The sequence below is a fragment of the Drosophila tropicalis genome, unplaced genomic scaffold (assembly GCF_018151085.1).
Source record: "Drosophila tropicalis isolate 14030-0801.00 unplaced genomic scaffold, ASM1815108v1 contig_859, whole genome shotgun sequence".
NCBI classification, from domain to species: domain Eukaryota; kingdom Metazoa; phylum Arthropoda; class Insecta; order Diptera; family Drosophilidae; genus Drosophila; species Drosophila tropicalis.
Window position 1 is genome coordinate 9,310,309 of NW_027173353.1, and position 27,763 is coordinate 9,338,071.

At 41.0% G+C, this 27,763-nt stretch overlaps 3 protein-coding genes and 2 pseudogenes across 3 annotated transcripts in view; 2 read left to right on the top strand and 3 right to left on the bottom strand.

The window, feature by feature from the left end:
- Positions 1–15,809, top strand: part of btsz (bitesize) — a 69,321-nt gene extending 53,512 nt beyond the window's left edge. The window contains 8 exon segments of the mRNA XM_068298003.1: positions 2,077–8,747; positions 8,749–9,589; positions 13,506–13,693; positions 13,753–13,947; positions 14,015–14,269; positions 14,335–14,609; positions 14,682–14,890; positions 14,951–15,809. Coding sequence (XP_068154104.1) covers positions 2,077–8,747; positions 8,749–9,589; positions 13,506–13,693; positions 13,753–13,947; positions 14,015–14,269; positions 14,335–14,609; positions 14,682–14,890; positions 14,951–15,102 — 8,786 coding nt within the window. The 3' untranslated portion in view covers positions 15,103–15,809.
- On the top strand, positions 270–1,338 carry LOC137581993 (malate dehydrogenase, cytoplasmic pseudogene; annotated as a pseudogene).
- A 2,939-nt stretch (positions 15,810–18,748) lies between the features above and the next one.
- Positions 18,749–21,204, bottom strand: LOC137583102 (solute carrier family 22 member 6). The gene is made up of 5 exons (XM_068298004.1): positions 20,819–21,204; positions 20,447–20,705; positions 19,944–20,358; positions 19,370–19,876; positions 18,749–19,311 (listed from the first exon to the last, which is right to left on the bottom strand). Exons 1-5 carry the CDS (start codon positions 21,146–21,148, stop codon positions 19,119–19,121), a joined length of 1,704 nt encoding a protein of 567 aa, XP_068154105.1. The 5' UTR covers positions 21,149–21,204; the 3' UTR covers positions 18,749–19,118.
- Positions 21,205–23,007: 1,803 nt separating this feature from the next.
- LOC137582223 (organic cation transporter 1-like) lies at positions 23,008–24,839 on the bottom strand (annotated as a pseudogene).
- A 405-nt stretch (positions 24,840–25,244) lies between these two features.
- LOC137582226 (organic cation transporter 1-like) lies at positions 25,245–27,071 on the bottom strand. Its single transcript, XM_068296685.1, has 4 exons — positions 26,727–27,071; positions 26,411–26,666; positions 25,940–26,348; positions 25,245–25,884 (listed from the first exon to the last, which is right to left on the bottom strand). The coding sequence occupies exons 1-4, from the start codon at positions 27,069–27,071 to the stop codon at positions 25,245–25,247; spliced, it is 1,650 nt and encodes a 549-aa protein (XP_068152786.1).
- Between the last annotated feature and the right edge of the window lie 692 nt (positions 27,072–27,763).

Sequence of the window (27,763 nt, forward strand, 5' to 3'; positions counted from 1 at the left end):
TTTCAAATTGAAATTGGGAAAGGCTTTAAACCAATTTCGTTCCATTTTTGGAACACATAAAAATTTAATCAATCTGACAGTCACTTTTAATAGCACTTAACGTCAGCAGCAAAGTAAGAAAGCAGTTGCAATTGTCAGATTTTAAAATATTTACACATTTACCATAAGAACCTATTTGGCTGCTTTTTAAATTCTTAATCATTCAATGTGTTGAAAACTCAAGTAAAGCAATATTGAGCGAAAAACAAATACATCTCAAAATATAAAATATGGCGGAACCAATCCGAATTGTGTTAACTGCAGCTGCTGGGCAAATAGCTTACTCCTTGCTATACATGATCGCTCGGGGCGAGGTATTTGGCAAAGATAGACAGCTTATCCTGCACTTATTGGATATACCATCGATGGTCGGAGTTTTGAAAGGTGTTGTGATGGAATTGAACGATTGTGCATTACCTTTATTGTCGGAAATTTAACCTACAACAGATCCCAATGTGGGATTTAAGGATGTCTCAGCTGCTTTTCTGGTTGGTGCTAAGAGGGAACATCCAGATACTTAAAGAGCAGGGTCAAGTGTTGGACAGAGTAGCAAAGAGAGTTTTCAAAGGGCTTGTTGTTGGAAATCCAGCCAATACAAATGCACTTGTCTGTGCCAACTGTGCCCCATCTATACCAAGAGAAAACTTTTTTCTCCATGACGCAGATCGATCAAAACCGTGTCACCTCGCAAATAGCTTTGAAACTAGGAGTTTCCGTTCCTAGTGTTAGCAATAATATAGTATGGGGTAATCATTCTTCCACTCAGAAACCAGACGCTGACCAAGGACAAGCTTTCATAAAAGGGACATTCGGTGTCTGATGCCATCTACGATGAGAATTATCTGGGTGGTCCATTCGTTGAGACTCGGAAAATGTCTGCTGCAAAAGCTGCTTGTGATCATATGCACGACTGGTGGAATGGCCCCCACCTGGCCAATTTGTGTCCATTTTCCGAGGGCAATTACAACACGCCTAAGAATTTAATTTTCTCCTTTTCGGTAGAAATTAACAAGAAATGGAATATCGTGCAAGGATTAACACTTGCGATTTGGCCAAATCAAAATTTTAATTAACCGGCGAGGAGTTGCAGATAGAAAGGGATGAAGCCTTGTCTGTGTTGATTCCCAACGTTTCGAATTGTAATTGTAATTTAAAAAAGGCATGTTTTAGAATTGATAGAACAATTCTGCTTTTTAATAAGAATAATAAGAATATATACAATTTCGACACAATTACCAAATCATTGTTAAGGCATTTTGTGGCATATTAGTTTTTATTAAAGACCTGGCTCTAGGATAGCTTATATTTTCCTCACACTAAATGTATCCCACATTAAAGTTGGCAACTGAAAAGCTGTCTTTCAACTCAAATTTGGTAACCTACTCGAGGTCAAGTTTAATATCCAAAAAACAACAAAAAATGTATTATGTTTTCTTATTTCTTTTCTCCAATAAAGTTCGGCTACTTTCAGATAGTCGTAATAAAACTTGACCTTCAGCCAGTTGCCAAATTTGCAAATATAATAAATTTGTTAAAAGGTCGCTGAAAATACATAAAACCAATAAAAGATATTTATCCTAAAGTGATTGAACAAGCTACATATATGTTTATTTCTGAGCTTTCTTTAAATTCTTGTATTTAATGGTGAAAGGGATCATTGCTAATGCAAATGAGTAAAAGTGTTTGTTTTAACATTAATGTACCAAACATTTAACATCAAATGTACTAAATTTAAAATAGATTTGACTAATTTTATTTAAGACTAATGACCGCCTCCCACTCTAATTGATAATACTTATCTACTAACATATAAATGCACGTGTTTTCCATAATTAACAAAACGCTTGGTTGAAGGTTGGTGGTGGTTGTTGAGGTGGTGCTTTGGTGGTGCATTTAACTACCCTGTGTAACCGGTATTTCACCTGATGTATACCAGTATTTGTGTGTTTTTAACTCTGTGGTGTTGGTCAATTTGATAGAAATTGTGACGATGTTGTCTAAAACGAAAAAACGAAATCCACCCCGCTACTTTCACAGTGTTGCAGCTGCCAACTGCCATTTCCGTTGATACCAGTGGCGATGCCATGGAAACCTCATCGTCATCAGAATTCGACTTCAGGTGTACACCCTCGAATGGACAACAGGGACAGCAGCAGCAGCAGTCGCAATATAGCGTCGAAGCCGACGAGTTCAAGCTTGTGTTTCTCAATTCCGACTCATCGTCATCTTGTCGCGAGGAAGAGGAGGAGGACGACGAGGAGAACGAGGATGATTCAGATTCCTCTTGCTCCACTCGACATTGCCACAGCATTGTCAGTAATGTGGAGGATTGCGATTGGGACTACTTTGAGCCATCGATGATTGCGGCGGCCACAACAACAACGACGACAACAACAATGATTGCCTACACCAGCACAGCCACGCCCACGCCTACACCACCGCCCCGTGTGCGTCGTAGGTCGAGCGATAGCGATTCCCCACAGATTCATCGTCGACAGCAGCAATTTCGCAATTATTGCTCCAAGATACGAGAAAGCGACACTGGCACCGGAACGGATGAGGAGATGCTCTTACATACCGAGAGCAGCTCCCAAACCAGCTCGGACCAAACGCCACCACCGCCAGTGCCGCCTCCACCGTTTCCGCTGAGCATGAAGGCCCGACTTAAATCTCGGTTCCTAAAGAGCCATCATCACCATCATCATCATCATTCGCCCAGTCGTTGCATCTGCAATGCAACAACGCCAATCCAACCGCAGCCTCAATATGTACCGATTCCGGTGCCTGTTCCCATACCCGTGCCCATGGCAGCCTATCAAAACTGGCAATTGGAATATCCTCCGGTTACTGGTCCATTGCTAGAGCAGGATGAACAGCTAGCCGCTTCACTGCAGCAACTGTGGCATGCAGCAGCCGCCGCCAATTCACCGCAACAACAGCAGCAGCAACAACAAGCGGCTGCAGCAGCTGCCGCTGCCATGGTGGCCGCCTACTCACAACAATTTGCTGCCGCCAGCAGCAACATGTTTGATGCAACGCCGCCGGCGACTAGCAAAAGCTATCAACAGTTGCCAACCACACCGCCTCCTTTGGCCAGGCCATTGCTACGCCAATTGGGTGGATTTAAGTCCTCAGCGCCAGAATTAAGCGCCTCTCTTGGCTCTTTAATGACGCAATCGCTGTGCTCGACAGCCTCCACATCGTCATCATCGTCGTCATCGGCCACATCGGGCTATGGCACAGGAACGGGACGTAGTCTGGAAACACTGGCCGGTTGTCTATGCCCGACGCGAACAGCTCAACAGCAGCAACAACAGCAACAACAGAGACAACAGCAAATGGCCAGCAATGCTGCTTTCAAGCCAAAGCCAACAAGTTTAGTAGCGTCGCGCATGCCGTCGAGTGAGCAGCAACAAACGAGTCTGCCGGTTGAAAAAAGCGACATTGAGACTGAAACCGACAACAACAACGTAACGCCCACAACTTATAGATTGTGTAATGTTTATGATAAAACTTGCGACTCTAATAGAGAGTCGAAATTGACACATGTTGTGGCTGTTAGTGATAAGGCGAATGCAACAAGAGAGAAGGAAATAGTAGAAATAGCAACAACAACTACAGCAGAGGCGGCAACTACGAGAGGGCTAAATAAATGGCAAAGTCAAAATCTATGCGAAACTGAGCAACAAACGGCAACAACACAAACCTACCTGGCCAGTACCAACAACAGACACAACCACAACAACAACGACGAAGAAGTGGAAGCAGCAGACGAAACGAATATACATAAAAATCAAGTACCAGCAGCAACTAGAGTTGCTGCGGTAACTCGTTTGCGGGACCAACTTGCAGTCGAAAATGCTGTTGTTGTTGAAAATGCTGAAAATGTTGAGTCTGTTGCCGCCGCGCCTAGAGAGCAGTCACCCAATGTGTTAGATCAATTGTCGTTGTCGTCTATTGCCAAGAATTTGTCCTCCAAGCGACTTAAAAATAAATCACCAACAACAAACACCAAGATGTCCGACACAGATGCCGATGCTGAGACGAAGGCGAAGGCGTCACCATCACCCTCATCAGGATTAGCATTGGGGTACTTGCAAAGCGAAAGCTGTGGCTATGTGGCCAACAGTGCCGATGAGGTGAGCAGCAGCAGCAGCAGCGGCAGCAATCACGAAGAAGAACAGGCTGAGAACCCACGCAAATTGACAGAGCGTAGCTATGATGTGGCTGAGGCTATGCAAGCCCAACTGGACATAATGCATCATAGTACCACAGATGACGAGAAGGAGGAGGAGGAGGAGAAGTCAAGCAGCAGTAGCAGCAGTGATTCCAGTTCCAGTTCAGAGTCGTGCGACTCGGATGACACGGGCACTGTGGCCGATCGCCGGCCCAAACGACGACGATTTAACAAAGTATTTGTTGTTAATCGTCAGGCTGGCCATGCCAGACGAAGTTCCTCCACCGAGGGGGATTCACTATCCTCTTCTGAGGCAAATCTAGAGGACTCTTCGGATAATGATACCGATACAGAACGTACGGATTGTGGCATTGTGTTGAACTATGTGAAAGCATTGGAAGATGCAACAGCCGAAGAAGAAGATGAAAACCAACCACGTGGAGATCAACATAATGCAGACGACGACGACGTTGATGATGATGATGATGATGATGAAAGTGAATGCCGAATTGCCAACTCAAGCGATGAGCTTGCCAACTGCATTGTTGTTGTGGGCGGACGCACCGACGACGATGCCAATGGAGGAGGTGGCATAGTGCTACATGGCATGCGATCTCTGCCAGACAACGATCCAGCCTTTCAGCCGCAATTAGAGCGAGAGCAAGTGGAATTGAATCTTGAATTGGTTGATGAATTGCACAGCATTTCGAATGATGTCAATAGATTGTTGGAGCTGCATAAACAAAACTCACAGTTGGAAATCAAGTTGCAACGGCTGCGTCGTGGTGTAGCTGAAATCAATGAGGATCATCACATAGTGATAGGTGAGATGGCCGAAACGGATACATCGGGCATTGCTGTGGCTGCCACCCCCTTGGAACTAACTGAAGAGAAGCCACTCGAATGCAATGTAAGACAGGGTGAGGATTCCCGTGAACCAGGTGCAAATGCAAATGCACAATCGGCAACGACGACGGGCCCTTCCCAGAAAAATATTGGAATTGTTAATTCTAATGACGAAAGCAAAACAGCAAACGAAACAGCAAAACGAAATGAAGAAGAAGATGAAGAAGAAGCATTTGGATTTACCTGCCAACAACGGCAGCAGCAGCAGCGGCAGCAGGTAAAAGCAAACAGCGATAATAAAGCGGCAGCAACAAAAACAAGTAATGTAAAAAAGGCAATGGAAGAAGAGCAAACAGCTGTGCAAACCCAGACGATGAGGGTAGATGTGAGGGAGGAGGTAGGCAAGAAGGTAAAGGCGTCCGAAGAGAGAGAGGCAGATAGCAGCACATGCAGCCAAGCATGCAAAATAAACGTCGACGCCGACGCCGAAAATTACTCGTTGGATTCGCTGCTTGTGCTCTCCCCTGACATAGCGAGTATGGCACCTGAAGAGCAGCAGCAGCAGCAACAGCAGGTAGCTCTGCCAGAGAGTAAGCAACTTCGGCTACCTGTTGCTATTGTTGTTGCCCAAGCCGATAGCGCAGCCGATGTGAAGTCTGTTTGGGAATCGCTTTCGGATTCGAAGTCGGAATCGGAGTCGGAGTCGTTCCGGGCAGCAGTCGAAAATGAAATGTTAAACGTTGCGGTTGAGAAGGCGAACGATCGCTCACAAAACGAATACAACAACAACATAAACAACAATGGTAATGGCAACAACAGTAAGTCGGGCCATAATGACGCTTTCGCAGTCGCAGCACAAAAGACAAATAGCGGCAATGTTATTGTTGTTGGCCAACGCAGCAGCAGCAGTGACGTAGTGAATGTGAATGTGAATGTAAAAAACTCGTCGCGTGTGTTTGAAAGTTGTGAAAACGAATACGACAAAATATTTGGCAGCCACAAAGAATTGTCAAGTAGCAGCAACAGTAGTCCCACAACAACAGAAACGATTACAGCAACAGCAGCAGCAGCAACAACAACAACAACAAAGCCAACGATAGCAGCTGCAATCGGCGATACAACAACAACAAGTCCGGCAAAAAATTCACTTTCAGCCAAATATCGCAGTTTGGTCATGATTACCAAAGACAATGAAAGTGCAGCAGCAGCAGCAGCAGCAACAACAACAACATCCAGCAGTAGCAATAACGATTATGAAATGGCAACAACAGGCAACAATAATAACTCTGGCAACAACCAAATTGGCCAGAACTTTGCTAATGACTCATTTCGCGCCACAGAAGGCCTCGGCCTCGGTTTCGGTCTCGGAATTGGTCTCGACGATGGCTATGGACTCGTGACTAGCGATCGCGAATCATCGCGCGATTCGTATAGTGTGGATTCATTAAATGAGCACCAGCAGCAGCACCACCACCAAGAACAACAACAACCAACGACTCCAAAGCAATCTCTTGATGATGGCCTGGCCGATGATGATTCTTGGGTTGAAGAATTGAGTCATCATGGCGACAATGATGAAGAAGATGTCAGTACAACAACACCAACGGCCACAGACTCAGAAGATGGTGATGGAGAGATGAGCAGACGAAATTCTTATATGGATAGAGAGGAGGAACTGCGTGGTTATCATCGTTCGGCAATCGACTTCACTCTGCACACTATAGTCGAGGAAAGTTGTGAGGAGAGCGAGGTGGCCTCCATGCGAGCAGATAACGAAGATGTGGACGAGGAGTGTGATGACGGAGACTTGGCCGAGAGGCGACGACAACGTACTCTGCAGCATCATCATCGACTCAGTGCCTCTGAGTTGGAAAAGTATTTCTTCTTTGGTTTGGGTGATGGCAAAGTGATGAGTTCCATTGATACACGAGGCGATGATACCGCCTCCGAGGTGAGTTCTGAATGCTCAGAAAGTGTGGACTCGCTGCCACATGAGGATCAACTTCAGGATGGTGGCAACAGTGCCGCTGACTTGGCCTCATCACGCCTGGAAAAGTATTTCCTGTCCGGTTTCATGGGATTCAGTGGTGGCGATAAGCAGGCGGAGAGCGATGAGAGTGGCGGAAGTGTGGGCAGTGATAGCGAGGGTCATCCAAGTCCCAGTCAGCGGCGTAAACGTTTGGTACGCGCACGAGGAACTCCACGTAGTCATAACTCATCATTGGATAATTTGTTGTTACCCGAAAGCGATACTTTAGATGCCTCAATGACAGCAACAGGATCTCTCACCGTAGAGGATACATCCGAGTCAGAGGCAGGCTGTGATGACACTGTCATACATTTGGCTAATGCAGGAGCCTCTGATGGTTCCTCATCGGATACCATCAAACGAAAGAAACAATTGCGAAAACGACACGACTCTTTGGATGAGAAAAAAATGCATGAGATGGGAACAAATGAGCCTGGGGCAGCTGCAGAATGTCGCACTCCAACACCTGGATCCATGGGTAGCGCCAGCCAGGCTCAGGCGAAGAAACAGCAACAACATCATCATAGCCGAGACAGTGGATTTGTTGGCAGCAACGATGATCTTCTCAAAACACCAGAATGTGATCCACCAAAATCCCCATTGCCAGCACTCGAACAAATCAGTGAAGATCGTGAGCCATTGCCTCCACTTAGCCTGCCCAAATTGGAATTGCCCAGTACCTCGGCCTCTGTTGTGCGCCGGGTGACTCTTCCACCCGTTGTCAACAGCAATTCAAACCTGGTGCGTAAAGATAGCTTCAACAACTGGAGTTCAGACGAGGAGACGAATCTAATGATGAATAAAATGCGTCAATTCTTCAAGACTCTAATTGTGGCCACGGCCAATGCCCAGCAGAGTAAGCCCACAACTCCTAATCAGAGTCAGAGCACGCCAAATTCAGTGCGTCGTCTGGCCAAATCTCGTCCTGCCCAGTTGGCCTACTTTGAGAATGAATTGACTCGGCTAATGAAGACGGTGCCGGGTATTAATGATGAGCAGGTACGTGAGATCGTGGAGTATCTCAGCAGCGAGGATACATGGTCGGATTCATACGATTCGTCGGATTACACAAGTTCCGATCTAGATCATGAAGGAGCTGACCACAAGGGCCAGTTAAAGGCACAAATCTCTGCCAGCTGTCAGCAGATCATCAACAAATTTGAAGTAGACGAAGAAGGAGATCGTGGTGATGGTGGCCTCTTGGATGAGGTGCAAACTATGAACGGAGATACAGCCCTAGTCTATCAGAAACTTGTGGCCTCTTTCAGCAAGGTGGCCATAGGTGCAGCTGCCACTACAACCGAAAAACCACCGGACAGTGAACCGAACACAGAGAAGCCAAAGGAGGAAGATCAATTGTCCACAGATGGCACAGAGCGTTCACCGAAACTGTTTGCCAAGGTGATGCAACATATAGGCACTCGTCTGGTTGCTCTTATGCATGAGGTGAGTAGTGGCAGTGAGACTCCCACTCCTTCACCCTCAGCGACCAACAGCCAGCGTCATCATCGGCGTTTGCAGGCCAAGATCTCGGCTACCACCACCGAGGATGAAGAAGACGAGGTGGAGGAGCAACTGCGGGCCATGCCCGTTAAGCAGCTGAAGCTACGAAGCAGATCACATGATCTCCTCTTGGATGGCACCCCCCGGCACACACAATCAGCCTCATCCTGCAGCTGCAGTTCATCACCATGTGGGGGCCGATAACGCCGGCGAGGAATGCGGCGTGGCCAGTGATTATGAGCGCTTCTCGTGGCGCGGCAGTTTTGAATCGGCATTACTGGCTAATGGCGATAGCAGAACAAGACTCAGCCAGCTGAGTCAATTGGACAGGGACAACTCGTCGTCTGCGTCCGCTTTGGCTGTGGCAAAGCGCCGATCTGCAGGCGATCTCCTGTTTAGTCAGCATCAGCAGAGTCTCAGTCGCGAGCAATTGGATCGTGTTCGTTCCTGTGGCAGTATTGGTGGCGGCGATGCCCACCACCATCAGTTAGAGGCCTCACCAGCCAAATCCTGGCTATCATCGACAAGCTCTTGCGGCGACTCGGCCAAAGATGTGCGACGTTCCAGTGTCCCGGATGCCATCTACGAGACGGACTCCAGTGACGAGGGAAATCGCAATCAATTCGGCGGCACACGCTCTACCCTGCCTCGTAGTCTGACTGGAGGTCAAGTGTCTAGTACCAATTCCCTGCCACGTTTGCCCACCTCATCGGTGGGTGTGGGCATGACTAGTACACCGAAAACCAAGTCGCAAAGTGCCCTCAACTACACAGCTTCCTCGTCTAGCAGCGTTCCAGCTACAGCAGCAGCAGCAGTTCCAGGCAGTGCCAAGAGTGCGCGTTATCGCTCGCCAGGACTAGCAGCCCGAGCAGCGGCCGCCAATGGCAGCAATCTAAATGGCAGTGGCACCAGTTCATCGAGCAAAAAACTTGGCACAGGTTTTCAGTTCCTTTACTCCAAACGAGATGCGCGGAAACGTTTAAATATGTCAGCGGGTGAGTTAACAAAACAATCAATAACCAAATATCTTTAACCCTTTCTACGAATGTGGCAAGGCCGCACCTTGTGAGTCGCGAATTCCTTAGGGATTGCAAGGATTCCAAAATATTTGTCGCATAGTCTGTGCGCACCCTTTTTACATGTTGCCAAAGACTTTTGTCCAAAATTCCGTCTCAATGTTGACGATGATTATGATGATGATGATGTTAGCGCTAACGCTTAATAATGTTGCCGCCGTTAGAGGCACACACACGCGCACGCACATATTCTGACGGCTTTGGCCAAAATAAACTCAATCAAGGTCAATTAACTGTATCCATATTAAGCTCTCTCTCTTACTTGTTGGCTCCGAAGCGCTTTTCGCACTACGTCAACTCTTGATGTGGAGACGCCAGTTCCGCTTGGCGGGGGCGTTTCTTTTTTTTGCTGCTGTCGTTGTAGTTGCTTTATGGTTCTGCTCGTTTATTAGTTAACTACGAAATAGAAAAAGTGGTTAGAGCAAAAAAATAAACACAAAATGAAACTTCAAACTAAAATCATACATCACACTGCCGAGGCCCATGAACTTTGTCTAGAATAATGAGCCAAAAAACAAATATTTAAAGTAATTGTCATTGATGTAAATAGTAGGTACAATACTTTCCAATTCAATTATTAGGAAATCAACAAAACTCTGAAAATATAAAAAATAAATAAACCCAATCTATGAGAGGTTCTTACTCATTGTGATAGCTTCAAAAGGGCTAACAAAACTGTTGAAATCGTAGCAAAAGCCAAAAACAATTTGGGGGCGCAGTGATCTATGACGATATTAAGTAAGCCACGGAACAGTTTTAACAATTGTTAATAGGAGAGTTGTACATATATACGTTTAAATATTTTTCATGAAACATACTTATCTTATCAAAGTAAGAATAACTTTTATCAAATCAATTGAAATATAGAAACTAGGGCAAACATAATTATCGGGTTAGATAGATAAAGTTATGGCAGAAATTTAAGAGAGTCGCCAATATTTCAGCACAAATTTAATTTAAATTAAATCAAAATAAATCAGTAATTTTAAACATTTTCAATTTAATTAATTGTTGGACTGACTCAGAGAATTTATATAAATTTCCTGTCGCTCCATTTTCCAATACAGCTTTTTGTTTTTGATTGTTCAAATACAGCTGCAATTTGACCAAAAAGAGACAATTGAATGGTTGGTCAATGACTCCAGTCATCAGTACCACCAAACCAGCAGTATTTGTCAATCGAGCAACTATTGAACCAAATTTTATTTTGTCGAGTACAATGGCATTTAAGCTCTTGACATTGATAAAGTGTTTTCGCATGTTTATTTCCTATATGTATGTATGTACGTATGAACATTTTGGCATAAAACAGTTCATATGTTTAATATGTATTGCCACTGGGCCAAAAGTAGTTATCGAGATTTTGTTTGTCAATATTGCTCCTTGTTGCAGTGCGGAAATGTTGCATGCTCATCCGTTGCAGCTGTTTTTAAGCATTAGCTAATCGCTGATGCATGCAATAACAATCCAAACAATAGATAATTATGCAAATCGAACGAAAATATAATTATAAACAACTGTCCGGCATGCCATGACGGAAATGCCAAAGACCAAGTCCAAAGAGTCGGCACCCTGTGAATATGGCAACACCCTGTACCCGATGTACCCTTACTTGCCTGGCGCCTAAACTCAAAAGCATCAGCATCTAATTTAATTGACCTTTTGTCTCCAGAGGGTTGATCCGTCACTCCTATGATCAATTAGTCGATTGACAACATTTTCGTTAGCGGCAACCCTCGCACGAAGAATAAGTTCTTTTACATTGTTTTTGTTAATTTGTACAATTTCATTGCGTTGACCTTAAAGTTCAATATTTAAATATAATTTAATCAAAGGAAAGATTCTTAAAAATATGGAACTGAAGCTCTGTGTGTCTGGTTCAGTTATCGAGTTACGCTTAATGCAATAGCAACGGATCGGAACGGAACGGAACGCGTTAAGCAAGTGAAAGTGTTTAGTAAACGTATTTTTCGGTTTTAGATTGGTTTTTGGTCTGCCACTCACGTTGTCATCGCCCCAACCCCTCCCCCATACAGCAACCTCCCATCTGCTTGAGGTTTTTTACGACAATATAGAAGTGCCATAAACAAAACGTAAAATTCAAATGAAAATGAAAATATTTGTCCACAAATCGTGACTGCATAAAAAGACATTTTAAATTTCAGCATCAGTCCAATGAAATGCTCAAAAATCAAGAGCGTAAGACAGAGACAGAGAGAAACGAAACATGTTTCTTTAATGCCCTTCAGCAAAACGTTAAACATTTTTAATGAATCTCTTATTTTTTTAATTGCATTATCCAAATTATAAGTCAATTCTCTACGCTTTTAGGTGTTATATGACCCACATTCAGATTTGTTTACTCTGCTCGTTTCACACCTTCATTTCATAAGTATACAGATATCTAATTGTATGCCCCTCAAGGTTCTCGACAAGTTCAGGGTCTGCAATTTCCTCATTGAACTTACAGTTTATTGTTATTATTTCGCTTAATTGCAATGCTTGTCAATTTTATAGAAATATTTGTTTATCTTAACTAGATAAGACTCAAGACGCCGATTAAGCCGTTTGATTAGGTGCGTTTTTGTCACAAAGATTGCTTATCAAATGTCAGCGCAAAATGTGCTCTTATCAATTCTAAAATCTTGGAAAATAAAAACCAAACTAAATTGATATTAAATGATTCAATAGGGTGGGATTTTTCTATGTGTCCACACTGTGTGTGAGACCAAAAAGAAAAAGAAAAGAAAACCCAAAAACATGATACGAAAGTTGCCTTGACAACAACAACGACATCTTCTTGTGAATGACAGCAAAATAGTGCGACATCAATTAATGCCTCATCCTCAAGCCAACTTCAATTGTGAAATGAAAAAAGTGTCTCGTTTAATTGGCTCGCAACGCGGAGTCAAGCAAATGCACAAAGATGCCAATGGCTATAATGTTTTTGTGCCATCGAAACAACAAAAACAACAATTATCAACAACTGCGACGGCGGCAACAGTTGCTACTGCTACTCCAGCGATTGGCATTGTTCGTGTGCATCAGTATGGCAAAGTAAAGTCATCGCCATCTGGTGTCAATTTGGTTCCATCCAGTTCTGCTGGCAAAATCCAATATGCGGCACTCAATCGCATGCGCAACAATCGTTCATTAGTCGATCAATCTAAAAGCAAACGCAGCAAATGGCCCAGCCTCATTGGCTTTTGCTGGTGGCGAAGGCGCCATCGTCGTCATCGTTGGCGCAAGGCTGGCAAGAAAACGAAAACAAGAATCTGCTGGTGTTGTTGTCGTAGACGCGGCAAATCCCGTCATGCTTATCAATATGATTCTGAGGAGGAAGATGATGATATTGATGCCAAAGTTGCTGCCTACATTATGGAGATGAAACAACGCGAGGCTGTGGCTAGTAAACAACGTGAGCAAATCGAAGAAACACAAAAAGAGACAGATCTCCATCCGGACAGAGAGGCGAAGCAGCAGCAGCAGCAGCAACACCAAAGACCAGCATCACGTGCCTGGACTTGGGATGATAGTTTACGTTCCAATTCGGATAGATTCCTAGAGACTCTCGAAGAGGATCCACCAGCGACTGTTGCTGCTACTGCTTCTCCGTCTACTGTGAGATGGTCGCTGACTTTTCATCGCCGCACACCACTTCATGTTACTTTTGAGGAGACAGAGGCCAAGGTGCAAGGTAGGCAATGAATGCTACCAAAAAGCTTTTCTTAGCACCTTGCATCTTGCGCTTCTTAAATTAAGATGATAACACACTTAGAAATATGAGGGGGAGTGAGACTTTACTAATAACTTGCTTGTTTTTGTGTCTTTGCAGAGGAAGCCAAGGTGGCTGCTGAAGAGTTGACTCGTTCACCAGTAATTGGACAACGGACTGCCAATGATGTTACCTCCAGCCCCATTCAGTCGCGTGCCTCGAGTGAGACATGGCCAACCCAATCGGAGGAGGATATTGACCGTCTGGTGGCCATGCATCAGAACCGCAGCAGTCTCAGCTCACTGGGGGTAAGTTCTTTTTTATGTTTAACAAACTATTAAAACTAATTTAATTCCTTTTATTATAGGTACGTTCCGAGTCGATGGCCAGCGTTTATTCTGGTGCTGGCGAAGGTCGCTATGGCACAGTTGTGGTCAAGGGTCAGGTGGAGTTTGCCATGCAATATAATTACAAGCTGGGAGCCTTGGAAATCCATGTGGTACGCTGCAAAGACTTGGCTGCTGTCGATTCCAAGCGTAATCGCAGTGATCCCTACGTGAAGGTATATATTGCTTTTGTCTACTGAATGTTTCTGAAAAAGTCAAATGCTAACTTTTGTTGCTCTCCAGGTGTATTTGCTGCCCGATAAATCCAAGGCTGGCAAAAGAAAAACCAAAGTCAAGAAGCATACACTGAATCCAGTTTTCGATGAAACATTACGTTTCCACACACCCATTTCCAGTCTTGAGTCACGCACCTTGTGGCTGAGTGTCTGGCACTCGGATATGTTCGGACGTAATGATTTCCTAGGCGAAGTTAGTGTTAATTTGCAGGGACGCCTCTTTGACAATCCCCAATCGCAGTGGTATTTGTTGCAGGAACGCGTAAGTTACCCTAGAGAATTGCTACATGGGCACAACTTTAAATTCCATTCCTTTGATTTTTTCAGAGTGAACCCTTCGACGAGGTGGCCACCTACCGCGGTGATATTGTTGTGGGTCTGAAATACATTCCCCCCGAGAACTTAAAGTCTTCAATATTCTCACGAGGCTCATCTCTGACGGGCAGTTCATCCAATTTACGTAAATTCGGTGGCAGCATTAAGTCAGTGGCATCCAAATCGGATCGCAGTGCCAAGGGTGGGCAATTGCATGTGTTGGTAAAAGAAGCCAAGCACTTAAGTCCTATTAAGACTAATGGCACCTGCGATGCCTTTTGCAAGAGGTAAGCCTAAGCTTATATCCCTATTATAATCCTTTATCTTAAAGATTAATCTTTTACTCTCTCTTCCTATAGTTATCTGTTGCCGGATCGTACACGCAGCTCAAAACAAAAGACACCTGTGGTGAAACGTACTCTGCATCCCACATGGAATTATACATTTGTCTATGAGGATGTTTCACTTGAGGATTTGTCAGAACGTGCTCTGGAGTTGACTGTGTGGGATCATGATCGTTTGGCCAGTAATGAGTTTATCGGTGGCATACGTTTCTCCTTGGGCACAGGTAAACACAGAGGCAAATACATTTCGTTTTTGATTCAAACTAAACTGATTTGTTCTTTAGGTCGCAGCTTTGGACGTCAAGTGGATTGGATGGATGCCACGGGCAAAGAGCTGTCACTTTGGCAGAATATGCTAGATCGTCCCAACTTTTGGGTGGAGGGCAGTCTCGTTTTACGTTCCAGTTTGGATGGCATTCGAGCCACATTGCCATAGAGATCCCAATTAAAAAGATTTTGCACATTAGTAAGTTATTGTCTAGTTGCAAAAGAATTTGGCACACACAAACACACAGAGACAAATATTGTATTAATTCTGACATAATTTGAAATTAAGTCTACAAAATGCGTTGCAAATAGACAGAGATGACTCTGATTAGATTGATATATAATTCTTTTCAAGTATTGTTTGTTGTTGCACGCGATACACACACTCACACACACAGAAAACTGTGTAGAATGATTTGTTTTTCCCTTCTTTTTTTTTTGGAAATACTCGAATAAGGTCGAAATATGACCACGAAAGCAAAATACGAAAAATAAATTACAAAACAAAATGTTATCAAATTTATATAGCACTAATTGTTAAAGCGAGAATAAACCTCGACTATCTGATAGATAATGGCGAGAATAAAACATCAAAAATGTTTAGAAATTAAGTTGGAAAAAGACAAAAACAAAAACAAAAAACAAGAAACAAGAAATTATTGCGTAAATGTATTATTTATCCTCTCCTCTTTGAGAGGACAAGGCAATTTGCATATTGTATGCATTAAATTACGATTACAATTACAAAGACAAAAAAATGATGTAAAACTAAAACTTAGTTAATCCATAAATAAGTTCCCTATATTTAACAAATACATTCAATATTAATATATTAATAATAATAATAATAATATACATACATAAAATGGCAAACAATTTCCTTTGTTTTGTGAAAAATATTCAAACTTTCAGTTGTTGTATCCTTTATTTGGTTTGATTTTCTCTTCAGTTTTCTAGCTTAAGCGAATGGCATTCTAAAAAGTAAACTACATACCATAGATATATATCGATATATCGATCCAGACTTCAAGCATATCGCAAGCATTGTGCAAAAATCAGCTAAGCTTAGTAAACCATCAAAAAAAAAAAAAACCCACCCAAATAAAAACCGCCACCATAAAATCTATTAATATTATCCGCCCCTTGAAACTCTATACAAAAAAAGGACAATTTCCTGTGAAATTAGTATATATACTTAGATATATGTATGTATATATAGTAGGTACTCGATAAATATACACACACTTGCTATATACCTTGAACTAATTAACTTGGATTCCCCTGAGGCAGCTCTTTAAAAGGTTTTTTTTTTTTTTTGATTTGTTACCTTATTTGTTTGTTGTGAAATGACATACAAAAATATAAGTAAAAAACAAAAGGAAAAAATATATACATAAAAAAATAACGAATCTTATGAATGCTTTTGGTGTAAGTTTATATATATTAAAACATAAAATGCATTGTTGAATGGAAATACTTAACAAATTTATAGAGAATGTGTTTTTTTATATATGACAATTGCTGAATCACTCGTTGCCTAAATACCGCTTGTCTTTTATACTCGTCGTTGTTTTCGAAACACATCAGACACACACACACTCCACACACACACACACACACACACACCATATATTGTAGGCCAGTTTAATGTGGTTGAACATATATGTATGCATAGAAAGAACTTTCTCCAAACCAAAACCAAATGTCAAACAATAAGCAGCAAATATTGCAAAGAAAATGTATAATGAAATCAATGGTATTTAGTTGCAAACATAATACAAGATACTAAGAATTAGAAAACACAATAACAAAAAATTTAGTACGAAAATGTTATAAGTAACGATTGATCACCAAGTCAATCGAAATCTAAATCTAATCTAGCCATAAATTAGTTGAGAATCTAATCGCACTTGCAAATGATATACATACAAACATAACAAATTATTTTTCGTCTCTAATGTTTCATGGTGTACCTACTAACTAACTAACTTACTTAATATATACATATTAATATATATGTATATATATTTTTCTACTTAACTCTAAAACTAACTCGATCTCTACAAAACTGGAAATTGTGTTTTAACAATGGACACTTTACTTACTCAACTCACTGACATGGTGCTACTAAATATATATAAATAATAAATGAACCTTAAACTAAAACCTTGAACTAACCTACTCCCTTAATTAAGAAGAGAGCAAAGCAGGCGACAGACATCTTTTTTGACCTTTTTTACTATGAATGTATATGTATGTACGTGTGCATTTTGAATTCAACTGAATCAACAATTGTGAACTAGTGTGTTGATTACCTACTCGTATCCTCGATAAAAAAAAACAAACCGAAAACTAACTTACAAACAATACAAATATCTTTACAAAACAAAAAATACGAAAAAACGAGATAAATTTAGTTGTTCGTATACATTAGACTTAAGTCCAAAAAATATGGGAAAGGGTGGAATGTTATATGAAAAGTTTTTCAACACACAACAAAGTGTATACACACATATACAGAAACACAATTGTATGCAAGTTAAAACTTAAAAAAAAATATCAAGAAATATTTATGTAGCCATTGTATTTGATAGCAATCGGGAGAATTGCTCATAGCCTTAAGTTAAGAAGAGAAATACCTATAAAATGAATGGGGAAACCAAAAATTGAGATGTTTCATTAGAAGTGTTAAACTTTATGATATACACTAACTAAATATACTATACATACATACATATGTATATACCTTTGTATTAGAGTAGACCGAAAAACACAAAGTTTTGAATCTTGAATCGTAAGGCGGAGTTCAGGTTAAAAAATAAATACCTCTAGAATGCATATCGAAAAAACTTATCCCCAGGCCGCACATAAGCCGAACAGGGTGGATAAGAATATATTAATTCTATTCAACATCATTCCAATGTTATCTCGAATGCAGTGACATATTGAAGAGGAAGTGCTGTTGACTTTTTAAAGTTCAAAACTCGCTAAGAAGCTTCAAAACCGATATTTGAATTAACAAATTCTGAATAGTGGTCTGCATTGCTGACCTGGTTTAGAATATTTTCCCCTTGGCCCTGCGTTATACACTGCGTATGCGTAATTGCAAGTTGGCAAGTCTTTTAAGAGAGAGTAAAATGATTGAGACATGTAAAGTGGAGATTATTCCAAGTAAGGTTTGCAAGCGATTGACATTTTTAACGGAAACGGTAATTAAGAAACATTAGAAAACTAAGAGCAAAAGAATGAGCAAACTTTTCAAATGATAATGAAATAATAGATGTTTCCAAACCAGTCAATAACGTATACGCACAGTGTGCCATGGCCAATCATAAGTTTAAGAAAAACTAAAATTTGTCATCGACTTTGAATGTTTTTGAATCCGCCGGATAATCAGTAAAGAGTGAAATTGTTCGGTCTATTCTACTATATATGGAATATACATACATACATACATACAAACAAATAAGTATATGTTGCGTTACTGTAGAAAAGATTTTATAGTATACACCTACAGATATACACACTATCACACACACACAGATACATATATACAAAAACGTAGATAATTGGTTGCCTTTATGCTTAGTGTTATTCGATTCTATATATATATATATATTTATATATACCCATTGTTTCGGTCAAGTGAAGTACTCAAACCAAAGGATACTTCCCTAACCTTAGTCTTAGATTTTATGAGCCGCAATCAATATTTTTGCAAATTTGGCAACCATTTTTCAGACACACACACACACACACACACACCTATTGTTAGAGATATGAAATTGGGAAATGAAAATAAAAACAAAGAAAAATGCATATTATAGCCGTTATGTTTATGGCATTTAAAACTATACTTACAACAACAAATACATGAGGTTTATCAACAATACACCTTATATACATATGGAACATTATGTATTTTTACTTACAAGTAAGTACTTAATACAAACAAAATCAACAATACTAAAGAAATTAACAACTCTTTGGCTCAATACAAATTGCAGTGTAAAAACTAAGGCACACACACAAACCACACACACACACACCACACACACACACACAAGTTCTTTAAGTAAAAAATTGTGTTGCAAATTGTGAAATGGAAATCAATCAAATAAAATAAATTTCACCATCTATTGTCAACTTTCGGAAAAAAAAAATGTGTGTATATAAATCCTTTAACTAAACTTCTTCATCATTTAAACCAGTTTCAGTCTTTGACGTTGTTCCATTGATCCCAGTTAGCTTAAGTTCTTCTAAGGCTACCTTAGCCCCATCATCATCATCATCGTCACGAGGTCGCCAGCAATCGAAGGCACACATGGATTCACCTTTGCCAAAGGCTTCGCCATCCTCTAATGTTATGGGAAGTTTTCTGCAAAAGAAAAATTCTTCTTAGGAAAAATTAAAGCTTCAACTACGAGACGTTTCACCTGTTATTCGTCTCTGGCAACATGAGTGTGCCCAAGGCCGCAGTTAGCAGGACAACAGAAAGAATTAGAGATGGTGCTGCTGCCAATTTGGTGCCCAAGTGAATTAGATACGGGGATATAAACGAGGCAGCTGCTGCCGACAAATGAACAGCCGCCATGCCACGAGACCTCACACAGGTGGGCAACAACTCGGACGAGAACTGAGAGGTCACCGTATAACACATTGAAATGCCCAAACGCATGGGCAAAGCAAAGGCCAGCAATAGTGTCACATTATGCTGAGCCCCCTCCTGGGATAGAGCTACGCCCAAGGCCAAGGACAGCAGACCAGTGGCGACCATGGCCAGAAACGCTGTAGCCTTGCGTCCCACACGACTCTGTAGTAGACCTTGAATGATTCCCGATGGTGGCACAACCACAGCAAATAAAGAAAACACCACAAAAGGTGATAGACCCAACCCCTCGACGTTACGTGAAATCGTATTGAAGCTCAAAGAGGTCAGCATACTGAAAGACAATGCAAACAAATATTGACACAACCATCAACTAAACCACATCTTATTTTCATACTCACAAGGTAAGTATCACCAGCAGCGATGTTTTACGCAGCTGTGGGGTACGTAACAGATCAAATATTCTAACAGAACGCTCCTTTTGGTGGGAGGGCTTTCGTTTTCCTATGCAACGATTGCGAAATGCCTCAAAATCAACGGGCGATACTTGACGTCCGTTGAAATGGGCAATGTGCTTCAAACGGGCAATGGCTCCTTCCACATTGCTGCGTGTTATCAGCCATTGGGCACTCTCTTGTACCACAAAATAGAAGAGACCCACCACCAGTTGCAACAGGGCCGAGAATGTCAAATAGATGCGCCAATTTCCAGCTAAAACACTTAACCAAGGAGCCACTAGAGCGCCCAGGCAGAAGCAAAAACCGAGTGTTCCACTCAGAGCCAAATTACGTAGCTTGGGAGCCAAGTACTCGAGCACTGCACAGAAAACAAAGAAAAATAATAATAATAGGAGACGAATATGATAAACTAAAGATGAAAGAAAATAAGATACCGCATTGCTTACCCAGAATAAACATCAGATAATAATTTGAAGTGGCCGCCAATCCCGAAATGCAACGAAAAATGGCAAATTGCACTAGATTAGTGGCATAGGTGGTTAGAAAGTCACCAACAAAACCACACTGGTTGGCCAAAATCACAGCACGGACTCGTCCGATCTTGTCGCCCAGGATACCAAATGTAAATGTACCCATCAGAGATCCCAAAAAGAAAAGCGATTGCCCAATTCGAGCCTTGTAAGCATCCTCGCATACCCAATTCAACTGAAAATAATCACATAGTAAAAAACCTTGGATTAACTACTATCAAGTTTCACCGCAATGACTTTTAAACTAAGAGATTAAGAGTGTTGAAATCAGATGATAGGATGACAAACCTCTGCATTCATGCTACGAAATCCATAATCATATTTGTATATCCATTTTTCACAGGCCTTCTCGCTGACTGTCACATTTGTCCCCTCTATGGAGTCGAGTCGTATGCAAGAGGCATCTTTGCCAAATGGTTCATAGATGGCTGCAATCTCCTCGTGACTCCGATTCAACAAATCCTGATGATAGCACCAATGTTGCGGCACAAATCCTATAATGTTCTGTGAATAATAATGCACTGTTGTCGTGAATGCTATATAGCCAAGCAGCAACAACATCAGATACTGATAGCGCCCAGCATTTCCGCATTTTTCCAAAATTTTGTCAAAGTCCATGACAAAATATTCGATTATGTGCGTTGTGCCCACGTTGAGATTCAATAGAGACTGAGTCTCCCGGCTCGAGAAATACAACTAAAGTTTGCTAAAAAAAAAAATAAAAACTTTTTCTCTTGGTCTAGCCCAGATAAGATTGACTCACTGTGGACGAGTCTCTAGTGAGTCTTATCGCTTATTTTGTATGGCGTGTGTGTCGGATTGAGGAGAAGCAAATTTTATGTTTTTTTTTTTTTTTTATTATTATTATTATTATTCGAGTGGATGGATTCGCTCATTCATTTCAATCTAAGCAAAAGCCGGTGTGTGTCTGAAATGCCGCAAAGAGAGTCACAGAGACATTCAATTAGATAAAAAAAAAAAAAAAATTAGGCAGCATCTGTGACCTCTGAAATGTGAATGAATTACGAAACGAAAATATTCCGTCTATCGTCTTGGAAATCTATTGCATTAAGAGTTGAATGCACTTGAGAGTAATGCTGGTGGTAGCAGAGGCGTCCAAAGAGGGTGACAAACTCTTGATAGACACTCTGTCTAACTCTCAATTATGTTTATTTAGAATTCTATTTTGATGTGTGAAGGTTGCTGCTTATCTTTATAATTGCCGTCGCATAGATTAGCTATAGCCATGACGGGGAGGTTTTCAAAGAGACTATAAACAATAGTTTTATATCAGATTTCGGTGCCGTCTGTTGAGATATTTCAATTATCACTTCATAAGAGCATAAACTAAACTTAAAACAAAGATCCAAGAGTTAATATGATGTTAGATTTATTTGGATTGTCTGTTGTGAAATTGTACTTTGTTTCACCAAAGTACAACATAATATTCTAGAATCAAATGAGATCAATTATCATTTGAAAACGGAAATAGTTTAATAACTATTATTATTATTTTTTATTTTTGAATCAATAATAAATTGAATGAAAGTAAACCTTTGATTTCATCGGTTCGAAGTTTGTTCAAAAAGATAGATCTATTCCTAATACTCACAAGGCTCCAAAGTCAGCTACTTGGATAAAAAGTAAGCTACAAGGATAGATTAATGCAGGAGGGCCGGGGCTAATTTCGACCGCGTCCAACTTGTATATCCTTGCAAGTTGTTTGTTACTCTTACGTACCTAAAAAGTCTTATATTTGCGAAAGAACAGTCTATAATTCTATGTTATCGACTAAAGTCACTGTTTTCCACCGATCGTTCCTATATGATCCGATCCGTCTGATTCCGAGATATACAAGCCTACATGCAAAATTGTAGCTCTTACGGTCTAGGATGAGTTTACGTTGATCCAGAGAGACGGGCGGACATGGCTATATGAACTCGTCTCGTGGTGCTTACTGTATCTGTAGCTTTAGCACCAGATCAAATAACGTGGCTTCGAGATAAGTCTGAAGTTTTCTTCACAGGACCGAAGTATTGCCTCAAAAATGTCTCATGTGTTTCTCCTTAAGTCTTTCCATTAAGAAAAAAGGAAAAAACCTTTCATTACGATATTCTTAATACTCAAAAGAAGTTTTTAACAAAATTTTTTAATAAGAAAACTCTGCGGTTTTTGAAAAGGCTAAATGGACTACGAACTTATCTAAACCTCAGTTTTTATTTTAAGTGCTTGTTATTTTTAAACAGTTTTAAAATGGATCCTGGGCAATAAAAGTTTCCACCTTGAGATTAATCTTTATTTTCAGACAAGTGAAAATAACACATCTCTCTACCAGTCCCCTAAAGAATAGGAAGAAAACTCTTTTTTTGGGAGATTTTCGACAACTTATGTAGTTCTTATCTAATCAACGCTATTCGTCAAAAAACATATCAAATACTGGGATTAAATTCATACTTAAGTTTATCATAATGACAAGGTTATTCGGGCATTAGTTTTTGTTTAGTCTCGGTAGTCTCATTTACTTCATCGACTTTTTTGGTCCTTCTCAGAAAATCAAACATCCGCTCTCCTACTCCAAATTCCTCACCATCGGCCAGCGATATGGGTAACTTTTTGTTTTATGTCTCCGGCAAATTCAAACAGATCCAAGTACTGCTGAATATAAATAGACAAAGTATAATCGAAGGAGCTGCTCTTAAGTAGATGTCTAAATGAATTATGTAGGGCGATAAGCTAGATGCTGCTGCTCCAGCAATATGAGCCAGAGACAACACCTGCGACCGTACACAGGTGGGTATTAGCTCGGAACAGAACTGAACATTGGCACGAGAGACTGTTGAACTACCAAAGTTGAAAAACCATAACAGGCTAACCAACAACATGACGCTGGGTTGCTTCCAGATCGATAAAACTACACCATGGACAAGCGTCAGTATTCCAGTAGTAAGCAAAACAATCAAAATTGTTACTTTGGGACCCATTCGTTGTTGAAGGTGAGCCTGAAGCAACGCCGATGATGGCAGAGCTAATGCATTTAGAGACAACAAGATTATGGGCGAAATTCCGACGCCTTCAACATTGCGAGCCATTGTGACGTTAAGAACTGTTGTGATCATGCTGCAAGGAAAGCGAAAATAAGTTCGTTGATTCTACTTGGGTTCTGTTTGAAATTGGAGAACTTACAAAAAACTCACGACTTGAATAATCGTTTTCCTTAAACGTTGTGTATTTAGAGCATCTGTGAGCGTTGTTTGCTTTTCTGAAAACTTTTTGGAGGTCTCGATACAATATCGACGGAAACTCTCAAAGTCTTCTTCACTGACATGACGTCTATTGAATTGGGCCACTCTTTGCAATCTCATGATTGCTCCATCGATGTCGTTGCGGGTAATCAGCCATTGAGCACTTTCCTGTAACAGGAAATAAAAGAGCGTAACCAGCAAAAGAGGGAAAGCCGACCAAGCCATGTAGACGCGCCAGTGACCAACATAAATAGCCTGCAAGGATGCACTTATCAATCCCAAGGAGAAAAATAAGCCTGTCACAATGGTTAGGCCCTTGTGACGCAGAGATTGTGAAATATATTCTAAAGCTAGAAAAAAACAGGCATTATTTGATTGACCTAAGATCCAAGCTTTTGATTATTTACTGAGTATGTACATAAGATATGTACTTCCCGATCCTAAACCGGAAACGAAGCGAGTTATTGAGTACGCAGTTAGGTTCTGGGCAAATATTGTGGCAAAATCACCCAAAAAGCCACACGAATACGCCAGAATTAGTGGCTTAATACGTCCGATTCGGTCGCCCAAAAGGCCAAAGAAAAATGTCCCACTCATGGAACCCACAAAGAATAGACTCTGTCCCACTCTTCCCTTGAGAGCTGCGTCGCAGACCCAATTGAACTACATAAAGAAATATAGAGAGTGTAGTGGAGATAGTCAATATTAATTGGAAAACTCACCTCAGCATTAATGCTAACGAAATCGAAGTCGTAGTCATAGATCCAGCGATCACATTTCTTATCACTAACTGTCACATTGCCGCTAACTAGGTCGATGACATCGAGCCGTGTACACGAAGGATTCTCGAATTGTGAGTAAATGGCTTTGATTTCATCAAATGTACTATTCTCCAGCTGCTCATGATAGCACCAATGATCGGGAACGAAACCAATCACATTCTGGGAGAAAATATGCCTCGAAGTAAGAGCCAATATGAGGGCAGTGCATACCAGCAACAGATATTGGTAGCGATGATTGTCCCCGCACTTGGCCAATATCCTATCAAAGTCCAATTCCACTGCCATGGCGTCTGCTCTTCGTCACTTGGAGGCTCATAATGGCAGTAATTATTTTTCCTAAACAGTTTAAAAGAGTGTTATTCTACATTTTAAGAATGCAAAATAACAATCTAATCTTTATATTTTTCTTTCCTTACGCATGTGTGTATGAAGATTATAATTCTTTTCGTATTTATTTATAGTATAAAGCCATTTAGACTTTAAAGCGCCGGACAATTAACACAGAGATCATATATTTAAAAGCTCTTAAGAAGCCCGAAATATCCAAGTTATATAGGAAACATTTATGTTCAAAAAACAATGTCGTTCAATTCGATATATGTATAACTCAACACACAATTGTGCAGATAATTTATATCTATAGACAAGATAAATCAGAATGAAAAGAAAACCATCAAACTAAAGACACATTTATTTGGGCATTAGATTCTCCTGTGTCTCAGCACTTGCTTCGTCCTTGGCTTCCTTTTTGTTGCCCTTCAAAAATGAAAACATGCTTTCTCCTACTCCGAATTCCTCTCCATCGGCCAGCGACAGGGGAAGCTTCTTTTTGAACGTTTCCGGTAAAAGCAAACAGATCCAAGCACTGAAAAGTGTTAACAGGCAGAGTAAAATCGAAGGAGCCGCTCTTAGGTAGATGTCTAGATGTAGTATGTAGGGCGTTAAGCTAGATGCTGCTGCTCCGCTGACACTGGCGAATGATATCACCTGTGACCGTACACAGGTGGGTATAAGCTCAGCACAGAACTGCATATTGGCACGAGCGACGACCGATACGCCAAAGTTGAAGGCCATTACCATAACAACCAACAAAATGACACTGGGTTGCTTCCAGATCGATAGGACTATTCCATGGACAGCGGTAAATATTCCTATTGCAAGTAAAGCACTGAAAAGAGTGAATTTCGGACCGTATCGGTTCTGAAGCTGAGCCTGAATAAGCCCGGAGGGTGGCATAGTTAAAGCATTTAGAGACAACATAATGAATGGCGAGATTCCGACACCCTCCACATTACGAAATAGGGCGATGTTGCAAACTGTCGTTGTCATTCTGTATAGAGAGAGAATAAAGTTAAATAAAATCGAAAGGTATACCGAAGACTTACAAAAATATCACAACTTTTATAATAGTTTTCCGGAGACGTGGTATATTTAGAGCATCTACGAGTGTTGTTTGCTTCTCTGCGAACTCTTTAGAGGTCTCCACACAATGTCCACGGAAACTCTCGAAGTCCTCTTCACCGACTTGACGTCTATTGAATTTAGCCACTCTTTGCAGTCTCATGATTGCTCCATCTATGTCATTTCGGGTAATCAGCCATTGAGCACTTTCCTGCAGCAGGAAATAAAAGAAAGTAACCAGCAGTAGAGGGAAAGCCGACCAGGCCATGCATATACGCCAGTGACCAGTATAAATAGCTTGCAGGGATGCACTTATCAAGCCTAGAGAGTAACATAAACTTTGTGTAATGGTGAGTGCTTTATGGCGTAGCGATGGCGAGATATATTCCAGAACTAAAAAATTATAAAATAATTATCAGAATTTAGCATTATAAACGAATTCTTTAAGTTATTACCGAGTATAAACATTAGGTACCCACTTCCGGCTGCTAAACCGGAAATAAATCGACTTATTGAGTATGTGGTGAGATCCTGGGCAAAGACTGTGGCGAAATCACCCAAGAAGCCACACGAGTAGACCAAAATAAGTGGCTTAATACGTCCAATTCGGTCACCCAATAGTCCAAAGAAAAATGTCCCAATCATGGAACCCACAAAGAAGAAACTCTGCCCCACTCTTCCCTTAACAGCTGCGTCGCAGACCCAATTGAACTACATAAAGAAATATAGAGAGTGAAGTGGGTAGATATGGATATTAATTAGAAAACTCACTTCGGCATTAATGCTGACGAAATCGAAGTCGTAGTCATAGATCCAGCGATCACATTTCTTATCACTAACTGTCACATTGCCGCTAACTAGGTCGATGGCATCGAGCCGTGTACACGAAGGATTCTCGAATTGCGAATAAATGGCTTTGATTTCATCAAATGAACTATTCTCCAGGGCTTCATGATAGCACCAATGATCGGGGACGAAACCAATCACATTCTGGGAGAAAATATGCCTCGAGGTGATAAATACTATGTAGCCATAGAGTGCCAACAGCAAATATTGGTAGCGATGTCTGTTACCACACTTGGACAATATCTTATCGAAATCTACATCCATTGCCATGGCATCTGCTCATCGTCACTTCCATCCACATAATGTGGACTATTATTCCTCGTCTGTAGTCCGACGAGTTGTTTTGGTAATAACTGGCAAAATTACTTTAACATCTAATCTTTATGTTCTTCGTCTCATATGTATGTAGACAGTAATATAAACTGTCATTTTGGAATGCTTTAGAAAGTTCTCCTGTTTATCTACGATCTTAAAACACATTCGACGATTAGAACAGAATAATGTATGTGCCCTGCGAAGGACGGACTCAGATGAGACTTCCAGAGGATCCTTTCCCCCAACGAAATTAAAAGCTTTCGACTTCGGATAACTGACAAATTTGTTCTGCATCTTCTGTTTGGTATCATGTATCGATTCTGGAAATAGTATTTTCAACACAAAAAGCTTTATCACTCTATAAATGGCCTATATTAATTTTGTTTTTTCCGCTATTTCCTATTGCACCATACCTGACTACGCGCCTTTGTCCTGGATCCATCTTTCAATCTTTGAATTTAGTTGTAAAAAATACTCTGAAATGGAAGAGAAATCTTCGAAAACATAATTAGTCTACACGAAACAATAAACTTCAGTGACTAAAGTGAATCTCTGAGAGCACGAAGGATTTTGCCAATATATCACATTTAAAGCCAAGTTATCTAATCAACACACGCATTCACTATAAACTTTAATTAGTTTAAATG